Source organism: Sphaerodactylus townsendi, linkage group LG02, assembly GCF_021028975.2.
Source record: "Sphaerodactylus townsendi isolate TG3544 linkage group LG02, MPM_Stown_v2.3, whole genome shotgun sequence".
NCBI lineage: Eukaryota > Metazoa > Chordata > Lepidosauria > Squamata > Sphaerodactylidae > Sphaerodactylus > Sphaerodactylus townsendi.
In genome coordinates, this window is record NC_059426.1 from 1,601,496 (window position 1) to 1,622,031 (window position 20,536).

At 48.4% G+C, this 20,536-nt stretch overlaps 1 protein-coding gene across 1 annotated transcript in view; it reads left to right on the top strand.

Annotated features, from left to right (window-relative positions):
• FN1 (fibronectin 1) overlaps window positions 1–20,536 on the top strand; it is a 77,332-nt gene that overhangs the window by 7,681 nt on the left and 49,115 nt on the right. Inside the window, exons 6-10 of the mRNA XM_048483538.1 lie at window positions 5,288–5,446; window positions 5,833–6,024; window positions 7,117–7,296; window positions 14,332–14,508; window positions 15,883–16,035. Coding sequence (XP_048339495.1) covers window positions 5,288–5,446; window positions 5,833–6,024; window positions 7,117–7,296; window positions 14,332–14,508; window positions 15,883–16,035 — 861 coding nt within the window. The remainder of the gene's footprint in view (window positions 1–5,287; window positions 5,447–5,832; window positions 6,025–7,116; window positions 7,297–14,331; window positions 14,509–15,882; window positions 16,036–20,536) is intronic.

Genomic DNA, 20,536 nt, shown 5'->3' on the forward strand with positions numbered 1-20,536 from the left:
CAAACTTAGGTTGATCCTGCATTAAACGGGGGAATGGACTAGGCTGTGTCGCCCCTTCCAACTGTATGATTATCTGATTTTTAGCCTGATTAAGAACCTTGACAGTTTCCTTAAGTTTGTCTAGCTTTTTCACAAAGTCTGTACTTGCTGGAATACAGATACAGTTCCCCCCCCCCCCCCCACAAAAAAAGGATGGATGTCCACCTGGTGTTATTCCCATCCAGGTATCTGTCTGAGCAGCTGCTGAATTTTACAGAAGGTTTTTGGGTTGCTAGCACTGAATGTTTTGGAAAGTTTAATCCCAATGGGCCCATCCACACAGACAAGTATCAAGCTGCAGGCCAGTTACCTGGCAAAATGCACAGTAAAATGCACATAAAACTGATCTTGCTTCTTTTTAATGTGTTTCTCACATGTTAGTTTTTGTTGCAAAAACATATTGAGTAAGTATTTGGAATGAGGCAGAGGTCTCCTTTCACCAAGTGAGAGGGGGAATTCCCTCTGTCTGGCAAGTCTTTCTGCTGGTTTCAGTTATCAGGCAGAGGAAGAAGGTGGGAAAGGTTTTCATGAGGTTTCTCTGCTTTCCACACAGGTTGTGTGAACGGTGAGGCAGGTAGGGTGTTTCTTAGACAATCATGTGTGTGAAGAGGGTGTCAGTGTTCTTGTGCAAGAACTGCGCATTGTTTTCTCTCTGTGTCATATCATGCTGTGGGTAAAACGACACTGGATTGAGAGTTAATTTTGGACATTTTAGAAAGCTTGTTCACATGTTGGTCCCAGGGCAGAAATGTGATGGCTTGGGGAAAATGGAAAAAAATCTCTAGATGTTTTTTCCTTGTGTTTCCAGTGGGAAAATGGGAAAATTTGGGGGAGCACTGAAAAAACCTCTGTGGAATATTTTCTCTATTAGAATGAGTGAAATGCTTCTTAAGGCGTGAGGCTTTTACACTCAAAATGTGTATCATGAAAAAGTTTGAGGACGTATTCAATTTTTTCCAATAGCAGACTTGGCAAGTTTTGGAGAACACTTCAAAAACTGAGTGAAATGACAAGATTTTAATCAAAATGTGTAATCTGAACATTTTAATGGAGGGACAGTCTTCAGAAATATGTAATGTTAATTCTTTTGTCTACTGTAGATATATACAATATTTACAGCAAATGGCGTAAGAGGCTAAGAGCTCATGAATCTAATCTGGAGGAACCGGGTTCGATTCCCAGCTCTGCCGCCTGAGTTGTGAAGGCTTATCTGGGGAATTCAGATTAGTCTGTACCAGAGGTGTATCTAGGCAAACTGGAGCCAGGGGACAAAACTTGGGTTTGGCACCCACCCCCCCATATGGGCGGCCACCCTCCCCCACCACAACCAAACAATGATTTTTTGCACCACGTCATTTCTAAATCGCCACCACATTATAGAGCATGCCCCAACACAGCAATAGTCCATACCACTCAGCAGAAATCAAACATTTAGACAATTTTTTTCAAAATGCTTTCAAAATGTTTTATTACTGCTGTTAAAACGTTTATGGTACGGTACTATATCCAGCACCTGTAGGGTTGCCATAAGTCTCCTGCAATTTGATAGCACTTTTCAGCACTGTATAATAAATAATAGTTCACCTTTCTCATTGAAACTCAAGGTGGATGACACAGTGTAATTCTGTGCAATCAATACAATAAGACATCTGATAGGTTAAGCAATAGAACTAGGACTGCAGAAATCTGAAATCAGTACATACGTATTAAACATAAGGTGTTAAAAAAACAAAAACTGGAATTGTATTAGTAGATAACAATAGAGTGAAAGCAAGATACTGTGTGGTGCATAGTCCCATTCCTTTATTAAATCACCTTCTTGAATAACTGCATCATGATATAGACTTATTAACTTTTTAAAAATGCCCTATATTGACATTCAATGAGGGAATTTTTTCCACAAAATTTGAGCTGGACATATCAAATTTTGAGAAACTCAGCGCTGGCTTTTCAACAATTCTAAAAGGACTGCATTCTGTCAGAGAAGGGTAAATGCCCTACAGCTGTCATAACGTCTAGGCCAAAAAAAGGGCCTGGAGGATCTACAGCGGCTGAGTAAAAGGTAGATCATGGCTCATTAGTAGTTTGCTAATAATCAGTGGGTCATCTGGTATCTGGGGTTCTTGTATGCTGCACTAGAATCTTAAATATGATCCAGCAAGAGATTTCCTGCATTCTGAAGCAAGAATACATGCTCAAGTCTGCTTAAATAAAATTAGTTACAACATCCCAAGCTTCAATCTCACTTTCTAAATTTAAAACACATCAGTAAACAGCGATGATATTTTTTTTTAAAAAAAAAATAGACATAGACCACCCCAAAATCAGATCAGCCTAGAGCCGTGGTGGCGAAAGTCCTTAGCATCTAGAGGTTATGTGACTGTTATTTCCTTATCAGCCCCTGCCAGCATGGCCAATTGGCCATGCTGGCAGGGGCTGATGGGAATTGTAGTCCATAACATCTGGAGTGCCAAAGGTTCGCCACCACTGTACTAGCCATTAGCTCCTTTTCCTCATGGATTAGTAGAAAAAGTATCAGTGGCTGATGGGGGGGGGGGGGGAGCCGGAGCGTGGAGATCCCGCTGAAAGTCTCTCTTTGCTTCTCTTCAGCCCACTGCCCTGCCGCTCCAGCAGCCAGCTCTGTGCTTCTTAAAGGGGCAATTCCCCAAAGATTGCTTAAAGGGGAAAGCAACCTTTAAGCAATCTTTCTGGAGAATTGCCCTTTTAAGAAAGTCATGATTGAAGCAACAAGGAAGTCCCCGGCCGCCAGCGGCACTTGCTGCCCCTCCACGAGTGCGCCCACGGCGGCCCTGCACCTGCGGCAGCCACAGGAAGAAACTGAAACCACCAGTGGTCTGCCTGTTGGGGCCGGGGAGGAGGGGGGGAGCCGTGGGCCGGCGGAGGAAAAACGAACCTTCCTGTGGCACGAGGTGGCTGCGAGGGACACAGGCTGAGGCTGCTGAAGTCGGCACTGGGTTGAAGGGAGGTGGAGCTCCCCCACCCTCCTGCTCTATCGCTTGTTTGAAATGATTGGTGGGACTGGCCCAGTGGGCGACAGCCTGGCGTCCAGAGTGGGCGGGGCCAAGGCAGCCTGAGCCAAATGCTGTGTAAAGCAGCTTGCCAGTGCCGCTTGCTTTGCTTCACATGTGGGGGCCTGGGGGACATTTTGGCGCCCCCCACGTGACCAAAATAGTTGCGCCCGGCAGATTCGCCACTGGTCTGTACACTCCCACACATGCCAGCTGGGTGACCTTCTCGGAGCTCTCTCAGCCCCACCCACCTCACAGGGTGCTTGTTGTGAGGGGGGAAGGGCAAGGAGATTGTCAGCCCCTTTGAGTCTCCTGCAGGAGAGAAAGGGAGGGGGATATAAATCCAAACTCCTCCTCCTTCTCTTCTTCTTCTTCTTCTTCTTCTTCTTCTTCTTCTTCTTCTTCTTCTTCTACTACTACTACTACTTCTTCTTCTTCTACTACTGCTGCTACTACTACTACTACTACTAATTATTTTGGTGACAATCGTGTGCAATACTGAATTCAGTGATAATACATTATTGAAGCATTCAGTGTTTTCAGCGTTGTAAAGTTTTAACAGTATAAAAATAATCTGGTCGTCCTACATGTTGTGATTATACTGAGAGAGTTTCTGTCCACATTTCGCCCTTCCTGTTCACTATCACATTTGTTTTCTACCTGCCTCAGGAAATTTTATACCTCTGTCCTAGAATACTTTGTTTCTTTGCTTATCTTTTGGCTGAGGCTCAAAGTAGATTATGAAATGGAACACAAACAAACAGAAAACGAGACCTCCAAAAGGCTGGGGTCCCCAATATGGCGCATGTGGGCGGCAGGGTGCCTACCAAGTGTTTTTGTGAAGTGTGTGGAGCCAAGTGGAGCTTTTGCCAGCAAGGCTTCTGGGCCCCTTCCAATAAATGCAGGCTAACGACGGTATAAAATCTGGTGGGGAGGGGGGGATCTTCGCATGAATCCCACTCCTAACTCAAGTCCGCCCCGTGTTCCCCCCCACACACTGGGGTTTTCAAGAATTGCACTGTCCACTATTAAATAGCTTTTTAAATAGCTTGGTTGCAGCTGCTTCTGAGTGAACGGCCGAGCAGGAGCCATTCGCAATATGCAAACGTGCTGACAGGACAGCGGGTTCCTTTGTCCCAACTGCAACCCGCTGTACTTTTGCTGTGTGGAAGGGGGCCTGATCGGCCATTGCAGAGTTGATTGGCTATGCCAATTAAAAAAAATATCACTTTGGCAGCGGCTGCCACCACAGCACAGGGATCTTCACAATGTGACTGAAGGTAAACTGCAGTATCCATTTTGTGCCTGTCTCTGCTTCCTGTGGCAGCCATTTTGTAGTTGCTCCTGCCTCACTATGTACGCATTCCAAAGGTGTGTGTGGACTAAAAGGATTGGGAACGTCTGCAGTAGACAACACAGTAGGATTAGATTAAGGAATTGGAGAGAAGTCCACGTTTATGGCATGACACACAATACTGTATAATGCAGGAAGTGGACTACCAAGGCTGATGACAATATCACAAAGGTGTGATAGATGAAGAATGAATTAAATCCTAATCTTTTTCATATTTGGTTGCATGTGGATTCAGTTTATTTCAGCAGGTGAAAAGGTTGCATCCAGAGAGCATTGGATATTGGGCTGTCTATTATTTTGCTGCATTCATTCACACCTGGATTGTCTTGTGAACACAGGACTGTCTTTTTGTAGAGCTTGCTGTAGCATAATAACCAGTGCTTTGTGGAGCAAGTCTTACTCCCAGGTAAGTATGTAAAAAGTGTTACTGTCAGATAAAAGTGGGGACTGTCTGACCTCCAGTTTATAAACCAGAACTCAACTTAGGTGTCAACAGCAGGTTTTTTAATAGTCTTGTTCATGTACACTTGCTATGACTGGCCACGTTACCCCATTCAGTGGCAGGAAAGTCCTGAATTCTGCTCCAGAGTAACTGGCTGGCAACTGTGTGAGACCGGATGCTGGACCGGATGAACCAAACCACTGGCCTGATCCAGCAGGACTTTTCTTAAGTTGGGAGGGAAACTGGTGCTGCTGGGAATACACCGCAGCATGATTGAGAAAACGGGCACAAATCAAGATGTAAGGTAAATAGGGTGCTGTGTTTGGCTTGTGGCAGCGAAGACAGATCAACAGTCTTTGAACTGAGCTGAGGGCTGTTTCCTCAGTTTGTGTCCCCTTCCATCTGTATTCTTTTCCCTCCCAGACAGGTGCAATGACCAGGACACCAGGACATCCTACAGAATCGGAGACACTTGGAGCAAGAAGGACAACAGAGGGAATCTCCTGCAGTGTGTTTGCACAGGGAATGGCAGAGGGGAGTGGAAATGCGAGAGACACGCATCCCTGCAAGCCACAGGAATTGGTCAGTGATGACTGTCTGGAAGAGGATCCCGTTTCTGTTTTCCCCCTTTCTGGAAATGCACACGAGGATTCCCAGCAAATTGTCCTCTCTGCAGTCTCACACACACCTCCTCATGATGACTGAGGGCCGGATGGTTCATGATCCCTCCTCTCCCCCACCTCCTCTGACCATTCCCAGAGTCCCACCCGTTTGGTCCTGGCCTTCAGGCATGGAGAGCCCGCCAGTCTGATTTCCTGTCTGATTGGAATGCCCCGCTTTGCTACGATGGGGGTGGGTGGACATTTTGGAAACAGTGCCAAAGAGGATGCTGGGATCCTAGCTGTGCCATTTCCGTGGCAAGGGTCTTATCAGTAAACATGGCGGTCTTCTTCTTTCTCCTGCCTTAGGAACTGGATCCACCACCTTCACCGACGTGCAGACTGCCCTCTACTTGCCCCAGCCCCAGCCTGCGCCGTACGGGCACTGCGTCACCGACAGCGGCATGGTGTATTCTGTGGGCATGCAGTGGCTCAAGACCCAGGGCGCCCAGAACATGCTCTGCACTTGTCTGGGCAACGGAGTCAGCTGCCAGGAAACAGGTGCAGACCACATCTGACGTTCCTTGATCACCCGAGAGGCCCGCAGGTTGCAGAATGTAGTCTTGCAGGCAGAACCTGCAGGGGAACTGCCGAAAGGGATTAGGATTTTTCAAGCAACTTAGAAGCACGTTGCCCACCACAACTAGCCTTGATCCTTGCCCTTTGAAGCGGTTGGTGTCAAGCCAGCCTAGGTTGGACAAGAGGTAATAACTCTCTGGGAGGGTGTAGTCCTGATCCATTTGAAAGAGCCAGTCATGAAACCCCTCTTGGGAGGAGGCATCTTTGGATGAGTGACCTCAACAGCAGTCTCCTGGGGACCAACACTCCACTCTTGTGCAAGAGGCTTAAGCTGGTGGTGGCTGTGCAGATTTTGGTAGTCTTGGAAGAGATGGACTGTTCTAGACCCATCTCAGTCTGGGTTTGCGCTGTCCTGAGTGAGTATCATCGCCAGGGGAAGTGCTTTCCTCTGTACATCTCCCAGGTCTCTCAGTGGCTTTTGATGCCTGTAACTGTGGCACCTTCTGGAGAGGCTGGCCATGTTGGGAGTAGGGAGCACAGTCCATTGGTGGTTCCCCTCTTACTGGGGTGACCGGTTCCAGGAGTGGGTGCTGGGTGGGGGAGGTCTGCTGGGCCTTGTGGCATTTGTGCTGCGGGGCTCCGTCTGTGCTGTTCAGCAATGATGTGGAACTGCTGGAATTTGGAGTGCGGCAGCTGAGTCTGGTTGGTCTGCAACTGGAGAAGGGAACGGGACGGATGAGAGAAGCTCAGTCCAGATGGGACAGGAAGTTTGAGATCCCTGGTTCCAATTGCACCTCCACCCTTAGCTGAACGTAGGCAAACCAGGAGTTCACAGCCTCGGGCATCCATATGTGATTGGACAGTCATATTGACTTATCCCACAGGTTGCTGTGAATGTTCGCTCACGTGGACGGTTGTTATAAATGCCCAGTGATATTATCAGAGGGGACTATGGAAGAAGGGCATTCAATGCTGTAACAATTAAAGTTGTGGCTCCTTGATAAGTCCAATGCAATCTTGTATTTGTGATTATGCCACAGGATCGTAATACAGTGTTCTGTTTTATTTTTAAAGCTGTGACCCAAACCTATGGTGGAAATTCTAACGGGGAGCCTTGCGTCTTCCCATTCACCTATAATGGGAGAACTTTCTATGCATGCACTTCAGAGGGCCGTACTGATGGGACTTTTTGGTGCAGTACAACCTCAGACTTTGATCAGGAAAAGAGATACTCTTTCTGCACAGAACAAAATGGTAAGCTCTTTAAAACAAATGAATATTGGGGAGAAATGAATCACAGATTTGGGCTGACTGTAGTTGGACAATTGCAGTTTTGCTGACACTCCTCTGAATTCTGTCGTTGACATAGCTGTAAGCTAGGAATATATGTGGGGCTTAGTGGCAGGGGAAATGGGGAAAAGGCTATAAAGCAGCTTCAGGGGTCCAAAGAATGGAGTAACTGTGGATCTGAATCCAGTGCAAAAATTCTCTTTAGACCTAAGAAATCTGGCTTTAGTTTCTTGATTTGGCATAGAGTTGGCAGATAATCTTGGGAAAGTTCTCCTTGGTCATGCGTGGAGCTTGGCGTTGCCAGTTCTGAGTCCGGGAGCTCAGCCTCTTCTTTGCTGTGTGGGTGCCAAGCTGTTGAGATCTGCCAGGCATCACTTGCAGAGTTCCAGAGAAGCTAAGCCTGTCCTTGGCTAAGAAAAGTCCTCTACGGTTGCATGTGTTCATTCTTTTATTGTGCTTTTATCAGTTGATCCCATAAATGTATGTGGAAAAGTGTCTTCAGCAGAAACTCTTTTAGACTTGTAACTTATTTGGCTCTAAATGCATACCTCCAACTTTGGGATATGGAAGACATGTCTAGACATAGAGATGGTGGCCAGAGACAAGCTGCCTCTTTGATCCAGTGAAACTTTTCTCTGTGTACGTTTTCTTGGCTGTGTTTCCATCACTCCAGAATGCCCATATTAGGCCTGAGGGAAAGATTCCTCTTGAGTAAGATCTCGGCAATGTTCTGACATCACCCTTAAATCTGGAATCCTCAGCCAGGTTGCCATATATAGCAGAAATCTGAACCTTCTTCTGGGACTGGGCTTGTGGGGGCTTTCTCCTGACAGCTTCTTGCCTACGCGACATGGAAAGACTCACCTTCAACTGGGGCTCTTGAGGTGTAGTTAAATAATCCAGGAGGGAATGTAACGTCTGGCTAAAACTGCCCATATGAATGATGTTAATCATTTTCTCATCCCCTTCCCTCTGAGAGAAATGCTTCCAGCCCCTAAGATAGCTACAATTATAAAATTCTTCTCATCTGACATCTCTAAATTTTGGCCATCCAAATCACCTGGTCTTCGTTGTGGAACAGCATCTGTGTGAAGTGATCCTCCCTTCCATATCTGATACCCATACCCATTCAGGCTCATAGAATTATAGAGTTGGAAGAGACCTCAAGGGCCATCAAGTCCAACCCCCTGCCATGCAGGAACACACAATCAAAGCATTCCCAACATCCGACCTCTGTTTAAAAACCTCCAAAGGAGACTCCATTACTCTCCGAGGCAGTGAATTCCAATGTCAAACAGCCCCGACAAGTGAGAAAGTTCTTCCTAATGTTTAGGTGGGATCTCTTTTCCTGCACCTTGAATCCATTACTCCATGTCCTATTCTCTGAGGCAGCAGAAAACAAGTTTGCTATCTCTTTGACATGACATCCCTTCAAATATTTAAACATGGCCATCACGTCACCCCTTAACCTACGCTTCTCCAGACTATTTTTTTAAATAAATTTTTATTGTATAGAATATTCATACATTTGTTACAATCAATATCTTCATTTCATCTATACATTTTTCCATTTTCCCCCCTCCCCCCCTTTTCTATTGATTATTTTATGCAAGCAGCAGGAGATTCATTCTTCTTATTCTCTTATTCCATAGTTCTTTGTTAAATCCGGCTTCTTCCATCCATTTTTCATACACTGTCCATAGTTTCATAATATCTTCCATCTTTTCTTCCCATAGTTTATTTTTTGTCAGTCTCTCAAAGATCTCTAACTGTATTTGTTCCCATATGTATTCCATCCATTTTGAAACTGTCCATTTTTTGTTATCTTTCCAGCCCAACGCCAACACTGCGTGTGCTGCTCTAATCATTATTTTATACATTGGTTCCAAACTTCGCTTCTCCAGACTAAACATCCCCAGCTCCCTAAGCCTCTCTTTGTAGGGCATGGATTCTAGACCTTTTGCCATTTTGGTTGCCCTCCTCTGGACATGTTCCAGCTTAACAATATCCTTCTTAGATTGTGGTTCCCAGAACTGAACACAATATTCCAGGTGAGGTCTGACCAATGCAGAATAGAGAGGCAGAATAGAGACGTACAATTACATCTGTCGATCTAGACACTATACTCCTATTGATGCATTCCAGAATTGAATTGACTTTCTTGGCCACTGCATCATGCTGCTGACTCATGCTCAGTTTGTGGTCTACTAAGACTCCCAGATCCCTTTCACGTGTACTGGCCAGGTGTTACGCAGCCTATTTCTACTCATCTTATATCTATCCATCCTACATCTGCTCTGAGCGTGTGCCATTCTGAGTGCCTCTGAGGAAGTTGCTCTGAAAGTTTTTGGTTGCAACTGGTTCTGGTGGGTTGTCCGGGCTGTGTGGTCATGGTCTGGTGGATCTTGTTCCTAATGTTTCGCCTGCATCTGTGGCTGGCATCTTCAGAGGTGTATCAAAGAGGGAAGTCTGTTACAGATTGTTACACAGACTTCCCTCTGTGATACACCTCTGAAAATGCCAGCCACAGATGCAGGCGAAACATCAGAAGCAAGATCCACCAGACCACGGCCACACAGCCCAGAAAACCCACCAGAACCAGTTGAATCAAGCCATGAAAGCCTTTGACAATATATTTTTTGGTTGCAGTTCAACCAAGATTCCTTTGCTGCTTCGATTCAGTCAAATTATACCTGTGTCCATTACTAGCCTGCAAGAAGTGGCGCTAAGCCAATGACATGTGTCACTTGTGAAATCAATTTCAGGAATTCCTTAAGTAGGCAGCTGAAGCCGAACAGTCATATAAGAGGAAACATCTGTTTGTTCCTCATTCAAATAAAGTGTGTGTTGAGGGAAAAGAGGTTTGTCCTCAAACGTCTCTCTGTAAGTCTTATGTTGATTGTAGCACAAGAGACGGAGAGAATCTGGAAGTGCTCAGAACCTGCTCCCTGGCAGGCAGGACTCGATCACGGGAAGGCAGGTGTTAAGTCTTGGACCAACGATCAATAAGCGGACTCTAGATATTGATTCAGAAGTCTTTATTGGGTTGGCAGCAAATACTCAGCTTCAGGAAGCCAGTTCTGGTGACTGTAGCTTTTACAGTCATATTTATCTTCCTCTGACTCCCCTGGATTCCCCCCTCCCTTCTTCCCATAGAATGTGAGAACAATGAGGTGTGAAAGACTTTGTTTCCGAGGATCCCAAGGCCAAGGCGATAGTCTCCTGTCAGGGTTGCGGGTGCGTCCTCCACCCCTCCTCCCTTCCGGATTCCAAATCAGGGGCAGCCTAATTATCTAAATTACTAAGTGCATAGAAACAGAACAAAACACAACATAAGACAGGGGTGGATACATAGAAGGTCAGCATCCACTCCCTGGTCCCCTGCTGAACCGATCCCCGTTAGCCTAGATGTGTCTGTGGTTGGGAGGGGGCAGGGGCCACTCCTGACAGCCCATGCGGGACATGGGAATGTTTAGTCTGAAGAAGAGCAGTGGGGGGGGGGGGGCGGACGGTCATGATTTCTCTCTAAGTGTTTTAAGGGTTGTATCAAGCCCTGGATCTGCATCAGTACTGAACACAGTGATTTCAATCAAAGGTCTTTATTGACAGACATCAACGGGGCCACAGAGAGAAAGCCAGTTATAACAACTGGCCTCACAAGTGTCCTTTTCATGCTTACCGATGTAATCCCCCCTTCCTTCATCTCTGGGGACATCAAAACAAGAGCAATACATGGCAAGAAGGCGGAGCCAGAGGGCTTTCAGCCCCACTGGCGCTTGGGCGCAATCTACATTGCTACAGGTTGCTGAGCACAAACACAGCAGGAACCCAAAAGAGAGAACCAGGATCCTGTTCGATGGCAGGGGTCCTGCCTGACAGGCTGTCATGTAGAAGAGAGCAGGAAGTTCTTCCTGTGGGCAGCAGACGAGTCATGCAATAATGAGTTCAAATTATGGGAGAAAGGTTGCGACTGGATATTAGGAAAAAATGTTTTTCAGTAAGACTTGTGCAGTGGTGGAATCAGCTGCCTTAGGAGGTGGTGAGCCCCCCTCCCCCCCGGCACTCTTCAGGCAGCAGCTGATCAACACTTGCCAGGGATGCTCTTCTAGGTTGATCCTGCATTGAGCTGCGGGTTGGACTAGATGGCCTCTATGGTCCCTTCCAACTCTGTGACTATCTGATTCTGTCCTATGCTAAATGCTTGGAAAGCAGAAAAGGCCACAGTAAGCCTCTGAATAAAATCCTGTCCTCCAGACCTTCTTATCCCTCAGTATGTAACTGTATCCTAGAAAGTTCTATGGCAGCTCTCTTGTCTGGTCAGGCATGTGAGCAGAAATGCATATATCCTTCAGGAAAAATGATGCCAGACTCTTCAGGCAGTATCTATTACGGTTGACGGTTTCATAGTGGTGCTGCTGGAAAGTGCTGTCAAATCATAGTCAGCTGACGGTAACCCTGTTGGTTGTCAAGGAAAGGGGTGGTTCTGCATTGTCTGCCTCTGCAAAGCAACCCCAGGCTTCCTTGGTGTTAGGGATGGCAACCTTCAGGTGGCAGCTGCAGGTCTTCTTGGGTTACGGTTGATCTGCAGGAGACAAATTGGTTCACCTGGAGAAAATGGCTGCTTTGGACGGTGACCCTGCACTCCCTTGAGGTCCCTCCCTGCCCCAAACCCCACCTTCTCAGGCTCCACCCCCAAATCTCCAGCTGTTTCCCAACCCGAAGCTGGCCGCTCCACTTGGCAGTCTCCCAGCCAAGTCCTAACAAGGGCCATCCGTCCTCAGCTTGCGAGATCTGACGACATCAGGCTAGCCTGAGGGGTGCATTGTTGTCCTAGCACTGGGGAAATGAAGTTGTTCTGCATTATCCTTCCTCTTTTTCAGACACAAACTGATGTGTGAACGGAAAGGGATTTGAGCTCTGAATTGTAACACAGCTTTGTGTAGCGGCAGCAGGAAGGGGGCCTTTCCAGGATCTCCTGTTTTCTGAGGGGGATGGCCCACCTTCTCTTCGCTGGGGGATGTGGTTGGGCTGGCAACATTGGCTTTCCTGTCTACTTGCAAGAAGAGTGTTCCGCCCACCTGCAGCCCCCAGACCTCCTTGATGGCCAGCTGTTCTGGGCCACGCTGGGGCTGCCTCCCCTCTTCCAGAGTCCTTGCAGGAGTCCCTGCTTTCTAGTGGCCTCACTGCCACTGTCTCTGCAGCATTGCTGTGACGTGGCTTCTTCTGACCACCCTTAGGGAAGTTTTGCTCCAAGGTCCCTGCCTGGACTCTCCTGTCCTGCCGAGTCAGCCATATCTGCTTTGGAGGCCTTGGGGTGTCTGCCAGTGAGCCCCTGGCGCTTGCTAGAAGCCTGATTATGCACAATGGGGTCTCTTTTTAGATGCTGTGAACAGTGTTTCTAGAAAAAGTCAAATTGAATCTCGGCAGCCTGAGACTAGACTCGGTGGACCTATTTTAAGGGTTCGCTTCTGGGTCTGGCGTTGGGCTGTCTTGGCAGAAAATTCTGCCCGTTTTCTTTTTTAAAACTGCACCTACTTTCATCCTGCTTTGATGTTCTTAAACGATGTGCTTTCTTTAGCGACTGGGTAACATTGATTATAACTTTACAATGTAAAGAACCTCATGAAGCAACGAAAAAAGTCCTTAAAATAGACCCACATAAGTGCATGTTTCATTCTGACCATTAGGCTGTAATTAGGGATGAAAGCCAAGATCTTTTCAAAAGCCTCATGAACCACTTATGCTCTCCCACAGTGTGCCTACCCCACCTAATTCATGCACACTGGGAGTCTGAGGGAATGTGTCTATACCCTGCCCTTCACGAACGGCTCTGTTTGTGCAGCTGCTCCCAGGGATGGCACAGCTGGTGCCTTTTGCTCTCCATGCGCTCCTCTAACCCAAGAGGATGCAGAAGGGGCTCTTCCTGGAGACCCTGTAAACCCATCCTGTCCTTGGACGCAGTTGGCGCCACAAGTGGAGCTCTTTGAAAGACTGCAGAAACCCTTGCCTGCAAAGCAAACACTGAATCTGGAGGTGGGCAAGGTCACTCCCCGTGCCTTCTGTACTTAATTGGGTACCTGTGCTTGGTTGAAACAAGACAGGTTGTTTCCCGAAATGGCAGGATCTGTCCATTTTAGAATGAGGAATTAGTGGGATCAGACCTTGCTTTGTAAGAGGGAGTGACCACAGACCACCAGAGTTTATGGAGCAAATCTGCAGGAATCAGAAAATAAAATTTAATGATTTTTATTAGAAAATAAAATAATAAATTTGCACAGTCTCAATTTGTAAAACACAAGCACACAAAGGAATTCCTAGGAGGCCTAGGATATAGAAAGAGGTGAGGGAATTGGTCACTGTGGAAAGGGTGATAACTACCTTTCTTGTAGAGAGGAGTAGATCTGGAAGTAGAGTTCAGTGCCCATCTTGGGTTCCAAGGAGAGGGGTAGAGCAGCTGGCACACAGGGCAACCGAACAAAAAAGCCAGCCAGTCACGCTGGGCAAAAACTGCAGGGTGAGCAGACCAGTTGTAGGAAAATTTGCAATCTTAAGGGAGCTAATCTTCCTAAACAAAGAAAGCTCTTGTCCTCTGGGAGAGGACAGTGTGGTGGACTCAAATGACTCAATTCCATCTAGGGTGGAATTGATGGAAACTCACTGGGTGACTGTGGGCCAGTTACTCTTTCTCAGTCTAATCTACCCTGCAGGGTTGACGTGAGGATAAAATGGAGGCGAGGAGAATGGTGTCAGGTGCCTTAGAAAGGTGGGGTGTAAATGAATCAAATAAATGAAAATAAGCAAATAAGATTTGAAAGCAGGCTCCTTACACTCTTCTGTGCTGAACTTCTTGCTCTGAAGGTATAGATCTGCTTAAGTTACCCAACCTGTCATAGTCCTGAGTATCACAACACCTGGTGAAGCTGGGAATGAGCTGCACCTCTGGTGAGATTTCAGGCCGAGTTTTGAGGCCTTTCCTTGATGCTTGTTGCTCTTCTGCAGTCCTGGTTCAAACCCGTGGGGGCAACTCCAATGGCGCCCTGTGCCACTTCCCCTTCATCTACAACAACCGGAATTACACAGACTGTACCTCAGAGGGGCGGCGAGATAACATGAAGTGGTGTGGCACCACCCCAAACTACGATGCTGACCAGAAATTTGGCTTCTGCCCCATGGCAGGTGAGTTGTGGGTGTGTTCAGTGGGGAAATGGGTTCCCGGCTGCTCTCCTTTTCCTGGGGATCGCCAAGCCACGGATCGCTCCCTGAGTTGCTCCCTGAGATGTTGGCAGATGCCAAGACAGAGCTGCACCTCAGTGCTGAGCACCCCTCCCTTTGGCACCAGAACTGGGTTTGCCCAAAGTGGAAGCCACGGGGCACCTGAAAGATGGACAGCATTCATTGCAGGGCGAGCTTTCGTAAGGTGGAGCTGGACTTCCGTTTGGTTTTGCTGCAGCAGAGCAGCCAGGCTGCCCGACTGGAAGCATCCGCAGGGAGGCAGAGAGACGTGGCTTTTGGGAGAGGTTGCCGCTCCTTGGCTGAGGGAAGGGTGTGGTGGGGGGGGGGGTGATGCAGTCTCCCAGCCTCCCAGACTGCTTCTGCAGAAGGTTTTGGTGTCTGGCTTCTCTTTGCCACGGGCAGCCGGCTGTGTTCACACACATTAGCATTTCCACTTTGAACAGCTTTGCTTCCGATCCTGCGGGCAGGACGACACTCGCTGTGCAGATCTCCAGCCTGGGAGGGCAGCAGTTTTTCTTGGAACAGAAACTGAAAGCCCTGCCAGGACAGGGGCTGGGGCTGCTGCCGCCGCCGCCGCCTCTGATGTGTTTGTTTCCTTTCCCTCCCAGTCTGAAGTCCCTCTTTGGGGGGACGCTGAGCTTGCTGAGGTCCCCCAAAGCGTCTTTCCTGCCTGTAAATTTTATTGACTTGGCAAGCCAAGGCGGATAATGTCTTCCTCACGGCCAGTATATATATATTTCCATTCGCTGCAGAAAAGGCTCTGAGGGAGAGCTGTAAAGAGAAAACGGACAGGATAGGCAAGCTCTGAGGGATAGGCAAGCTCTGAGAGCCTTTTCTGCAGCGAATGGAAAAATATATACTGGCCGTGAGGAAGACATTATCTGCATTGGCTTGCCAAGTCAGTGCCCTCAAATCCTCACTGCAGCAGCTTCACTCAAATTAACGGCCACCCCAAAAATGGAAAAGAAAAGTGGGAGGAATGTTCCATGCTTTTTTGTGTAATGTCTTGTTGGACCTTTACTCCGCCTTTTGGGCTTATTCGTTGCCAGGACTGTGTTGGGTGGGGCCTAGTGAACTCAAGGCAGTTCTGGTGATGTCACAGGGCCATTCTGGACCCTCCCCTGTGGAATCAGCACAGCCTTGCTGGAGGTCCACCTGCAGCATCCTTGAGACCGTGACACTTTCCTACCCCAGTTGTGGCAGGGAGTCAGTGGGGCCTTCTGGACATTCAAGGGAGAGAGCTGAGCTGTTTTGGTCTTAGACACTAAGACAACTCCTTCCAAGGAGCATGCTGAACTCTTGTGGTTCCTTCAACAGCACATGAGGAAATCTGCACCACAAGTGAAGGCGTCATGTATCGGGTTGGAGACCAGTGGGACAAGCAGCATGACATCGGGCACATGATGAGATGCACCTGTGAGGGGAACGGGCGCGGGGAGTGGACCTGCATCCCTTACTCCCAGCTCAGAGGTATTTCTGCCTGCTCTTGCTTCTCTGCAGCAGCCCTGAGAGGCTGTGGGTTGGATCCAGCACAAGGACCACGCCAGGAAGATGTCCAAATCACCGGACATCTTCCTGCATTTATTCTCTTCCCAGCAGTCGGCTTTTCAGGAATCCCGGCCAAATGCTTCCACTCACCCTCTTACCTTAGTGGAACTCTGCTTACACTGGAGGCAGAAGGGAACAAAATATCTAGATGGGTCCCACAACATCAGGAATAAATTTTACTGAGGTTAGAAAGGATTGCTGGGGGAAGGGGAAGCGTGGGGAGGAGAGAGAGAAACCAGGGAGGCGAGCGACCTTTGTGCACAGGAGTGCAGCCACGTGTGTGGAGATTCAATCTGTCAGCCACCGAAGGATGTGGTGGTACAAGGAGTTGCCCCAAATTGGCCTCTGATAAGAACCAACCCTATTTGCCCATAAGGGACCGGCTGCTGAATGAAGCAGGAATGTTCTGTTAGCTTCCTCGGGAATGGAATCAGGCCCTGAAACCTCTGAGGAACCTTTCCAGAGTCCCACGTAGGAAAACAGCACAGGCACGAGCCCTTTGATCTTCTGCAGGGGGGCTGGCATGAGACGTCTGGTAGAAAGTACTTCTGAATCCTAGACAGGCGCTGTAGGGAACCTGAGGCTTGGATCAGGTCCTTTGGGCCCCTGTGGGGTTCCCCTTGGATTTGCAGCCCAGATTGGGAACCTCTGCAGAGTGGCCTTCTTCCTTGCTGCCAGCTGGCACGATTTCAGCCGCTGCCAAGTTGGCTCCTTAAGCAGAGGCCGCGGCTCTGTCGTGATCTGTCTCAAGCCTGTGGGAAGTCGGGTTGGCTCCACAGAGTGTGTCTCACACTGAGTGTTCTTCCATTTACAAAGAGAACGGGGCTGCCACCGTTCACAGCGTGTGAATGGGAAAGATTGTATTGGCAGGCAACTGGAGATTCCTTGGCCTTTAACCTCTGCTCTTCTGTTGCTTTTCATTCTGTTCCCAAGCCGCCCAGCACTTCCTGTCTCCTCTGATCTTTAAAAAGCAACTTCTTCCTGGGTGCCAGAAGCCCAGTAGACAATGTATTCCTCCTGAGCGTTTGCAACTATAGAACAGAATAAAGCATGCAGATGAGGGGAATGTTGACTTCGTTTCAGTGATTGTTTGGCTTAGAAGTCCACTGTTTGTGCAGCTGTTGGTAGCAGATAAGTGACACCTTCAGACCGTTGCCTCTGAGGGCTGTGTGGCTTTTGCCCAGTACTTTTGGCCACCTTGGATGATGTTGTGGATTCTGTACAGAGAGGAGTCCAGGTTGTCCTATTCTGTCCACAGGAGCAGTGGGCTGGAGCCACAGCTGTGGCTTCTGTGGAGTGTGGATGGAGAAGTGCTTAGGCAGGCTGGAGGCAAAGGAGCCCTTTGGAGGAGTGGAGGAGGAGCATCCTGTCTCTGCTGGCCAGCACTGGACCTCTGGGGAGAAGCTGCGGGCAGTGTGTGCCAGGAGAGGACTGAAACGGAACCAAATAATCAGGGCATCTGTTTTGAATATTGCTCAGCTCTCCAGCTCCTTGCGTTCAGGTTGCCAAAGTCCAAATAGTGGTCTCTGCTTGTCTTTGCTTGGTTGTGCAACTTCTGGGTTACAGCTTAAAATTCCACTGGTTCTTCCAGTTATGTTTCTCTGGTCTGATAGTTCAGAATTCAAGCTGGTTTTTATTACCCGGTGTCCTAGAGGATTTGGCATCATGCCAGATGGTAAAACCTGTTGCAAGATTTGGGCCATGTCAGTGGCTGATCAGCATGTTTTTAGGAAATCCAGCGCTGTCTGTCCCGTTACAAAAAACAGACTGTGTCAGGCACATATGTGAGTCCCCACATGCATCAGAGCTGAGTGGTGGGTGTTTGAATCGAAGGTTCTGAGTGAGCACAGTAGAGTGTGTGTGTGTGTGTGTGTGTGTGTGTGTGTGTTGGGGGGTCAGAGGTGTACTGGGGGGAAATGGTGTCCGGGGCAACACCTGCTCTGGGGGCCCCCGCACGCCCCATTTACCTTAGCTGGCGGTGGCGGCACGGGCAGCCCTCTGGCAGATACGCCACTGGGTGGGGGCTGTAAAGCCATCTGGGCGAGAACTGGGGAGGCACTGTGGATGGACTAAGAGGCTGAAAGGCAGTCTGGGGGGAAATGAGATCATGCACTTTCTGCTCTTGACAAAAGGATTCGTCTGTTTCATGTCAGCTGTGGGAAAAGGTTTGAGGTGGGATTTGAACCAATCAAAATTGGTGGGGTACAAAAGACCCTCTTAATGCATCTGCATTCTAGAGGGTGGGTCAGTAAAGTCTTTGACCCCCCCCCCCCCAATGGGGTACCTGCAAACTGATGCTGTTGGCTGGAGTGCCTTGCTGGGTGGTTGAATCTGTGCCCTCAGTGGGGAAGGGGTCAGGACCTGACGTGCTGCTGGAAGACTTGAGCTTTTCTGAGTGGGAGGTGCTGGCAGGGGGTGTGTGGGGGGGATGTCGTGGGCCCGGCTGCAATGACTGATTTGCCAGGTCCAGCTCATACCGGGACATGGAGGAGAGGAGGCTGACCAGGTTCTGGAAGAGGGCTCCAGAGAGGTCTGTATTGCAGGGGCCTGGGAAGGCTGGTTGTTGCCCTGAGTGCCCGGGGGCTTTCACTCCTGGCCAGGATGAGAGGGGGGGCCTTCGAGGGTCACACAAAAAAAACACGGTTGAAGTGAATAAAGTATTCCAGAGCAGTGATGTGAGGGGTGGGAGGGTGGAAAATTTTGTGGGTGGGAGTTTCTGGGGTTTTTTTTTTTAAAGACTTCCCACCATTTTTCCAATGACATTTTCCCCACGAGACATTTAATTTTTGTGTGTGAGAAAAACATCTTAAAATACTTTAACAAACACCTTTGAAGGATTCCTCAAGTTTTTCTGTGGAAAAACTGGGAAATTTGGCAAATGCTGGAAAAAAACTTCTGTGAACTGCTTTCTGTTTTGGAGAGTGAAATGCATCAGATACCGCTCTTTGCCACTTTTTCAAGTATGGGATATCCGTGCAGTTTTTCTTGCAGAAAATTATGAATGTATCCTTTTAAATTCCACAAACATACTAACTAGCAAGGACGTAGTTAAGGGATTCAACCAAGGGGTTTTTGGATTCAAAATCCCCCCCCCCATTCATGTCCGAAGCTCCGCCCGTTTGTGAGTTTTTAAAACATTTTTAGTGTTTTTTGGTTTTTGGCCTGCAGAGGGGCGCATTGTTTGGGCTAGCAGCACCAAAATTTCAGGGATTGTTTGGGGGAATCTCCTGATGATACTGTCCAGGTTTGGTGAGGTTTGGTTCAGGGGGTCCAAAGCTATGGACTCCCAAAGGGGGTGCCCCCATCCTCCATTGTTTCCAATGGGAGCTAATAGAAGATGGGGGCTACACTTTGAGGGTCCATAACTTTGGACCCCCTGAACCAAACTTCACCAAACCTGGGTAGTATCATTAGGAGAGTCTCCTAAAGATACCCTGAAAGTTTGGTGCTTCTAGCTTAACAATTGCACCCCTGACAGCAGGCATCCCCCAAATTTCCCCAGATTCTCCTTTTAAATCCACCCCCTTTTGGCATGGATTTAAAGGGAGAATCTGAGGTCCTCAGTTTAGAAGAAGAAAAAGAATTTGGATCTATATCTCCCCTTTCTCTCCTGTAGGAGACTCAAAGGAGCTTACAATCTCCTTGCCCTTCCTCCCTCACAACAAACACCCTGTGATGTGGGTGGGGCTGAGAGAGCTCCGAAAAGCTGTGACTAGCCCAAGGTCACCCAGCTGGCGTGTGTGGGAGTGCACAGGCTAATCTGAATTCCCAAGATAAGCCTCCACAGCTCAAGTGGCAGAGCAGGGAATCAAACCCAGTTCCTTCAGATTAGAATGCACATGCTCTTAACCACTAAGCCACATTGAAAGTGATGCTGTTTCAGGGCGGGGGATAATCCACCCCAAAACAGCATCACTTTCAATGTTGTTTTAACTGGGGACCCCAGATTCTCCCTTTAAGGTGGATTTAAAAGGAGAATTTGGGCTCTCTAGTTTAAACACCATTGAAAGTGATGCTGTTTGGGGGTGGATTTCAGCATCACAGGGGCTGCCTGGGGGCGGGGGGCACAAAACTCAGATTTTGCACCGGGCTCCATTTTCCCTCTATGCCTCTGCCCAGAGGGGAGGGCAGAAGAAACTGCCAGCTGCCGGCTGGGAGCCCAGCTGGTGGGGGGCAGGGGAGGGCAGGGCAGGGGAGTCTACCATCCCCGGCCTCGGAGAGCTGCTTTTATAAGCGCTAGGCCAGGGGCGGGGCTTGGGGAGGCGTGGCCATGCCCTAGGGGCGGGTGGGGGTGTGGCCCCACCCCCGAACCTCCCCAATAAAAAAATCTATACCTACGTCCCTGCTAACTAGTACAAATGTACACAACTAAGTTATAAAACATGCATTTGATATTGTTCAGTCAGTAAAAGGAAGTAAGAAT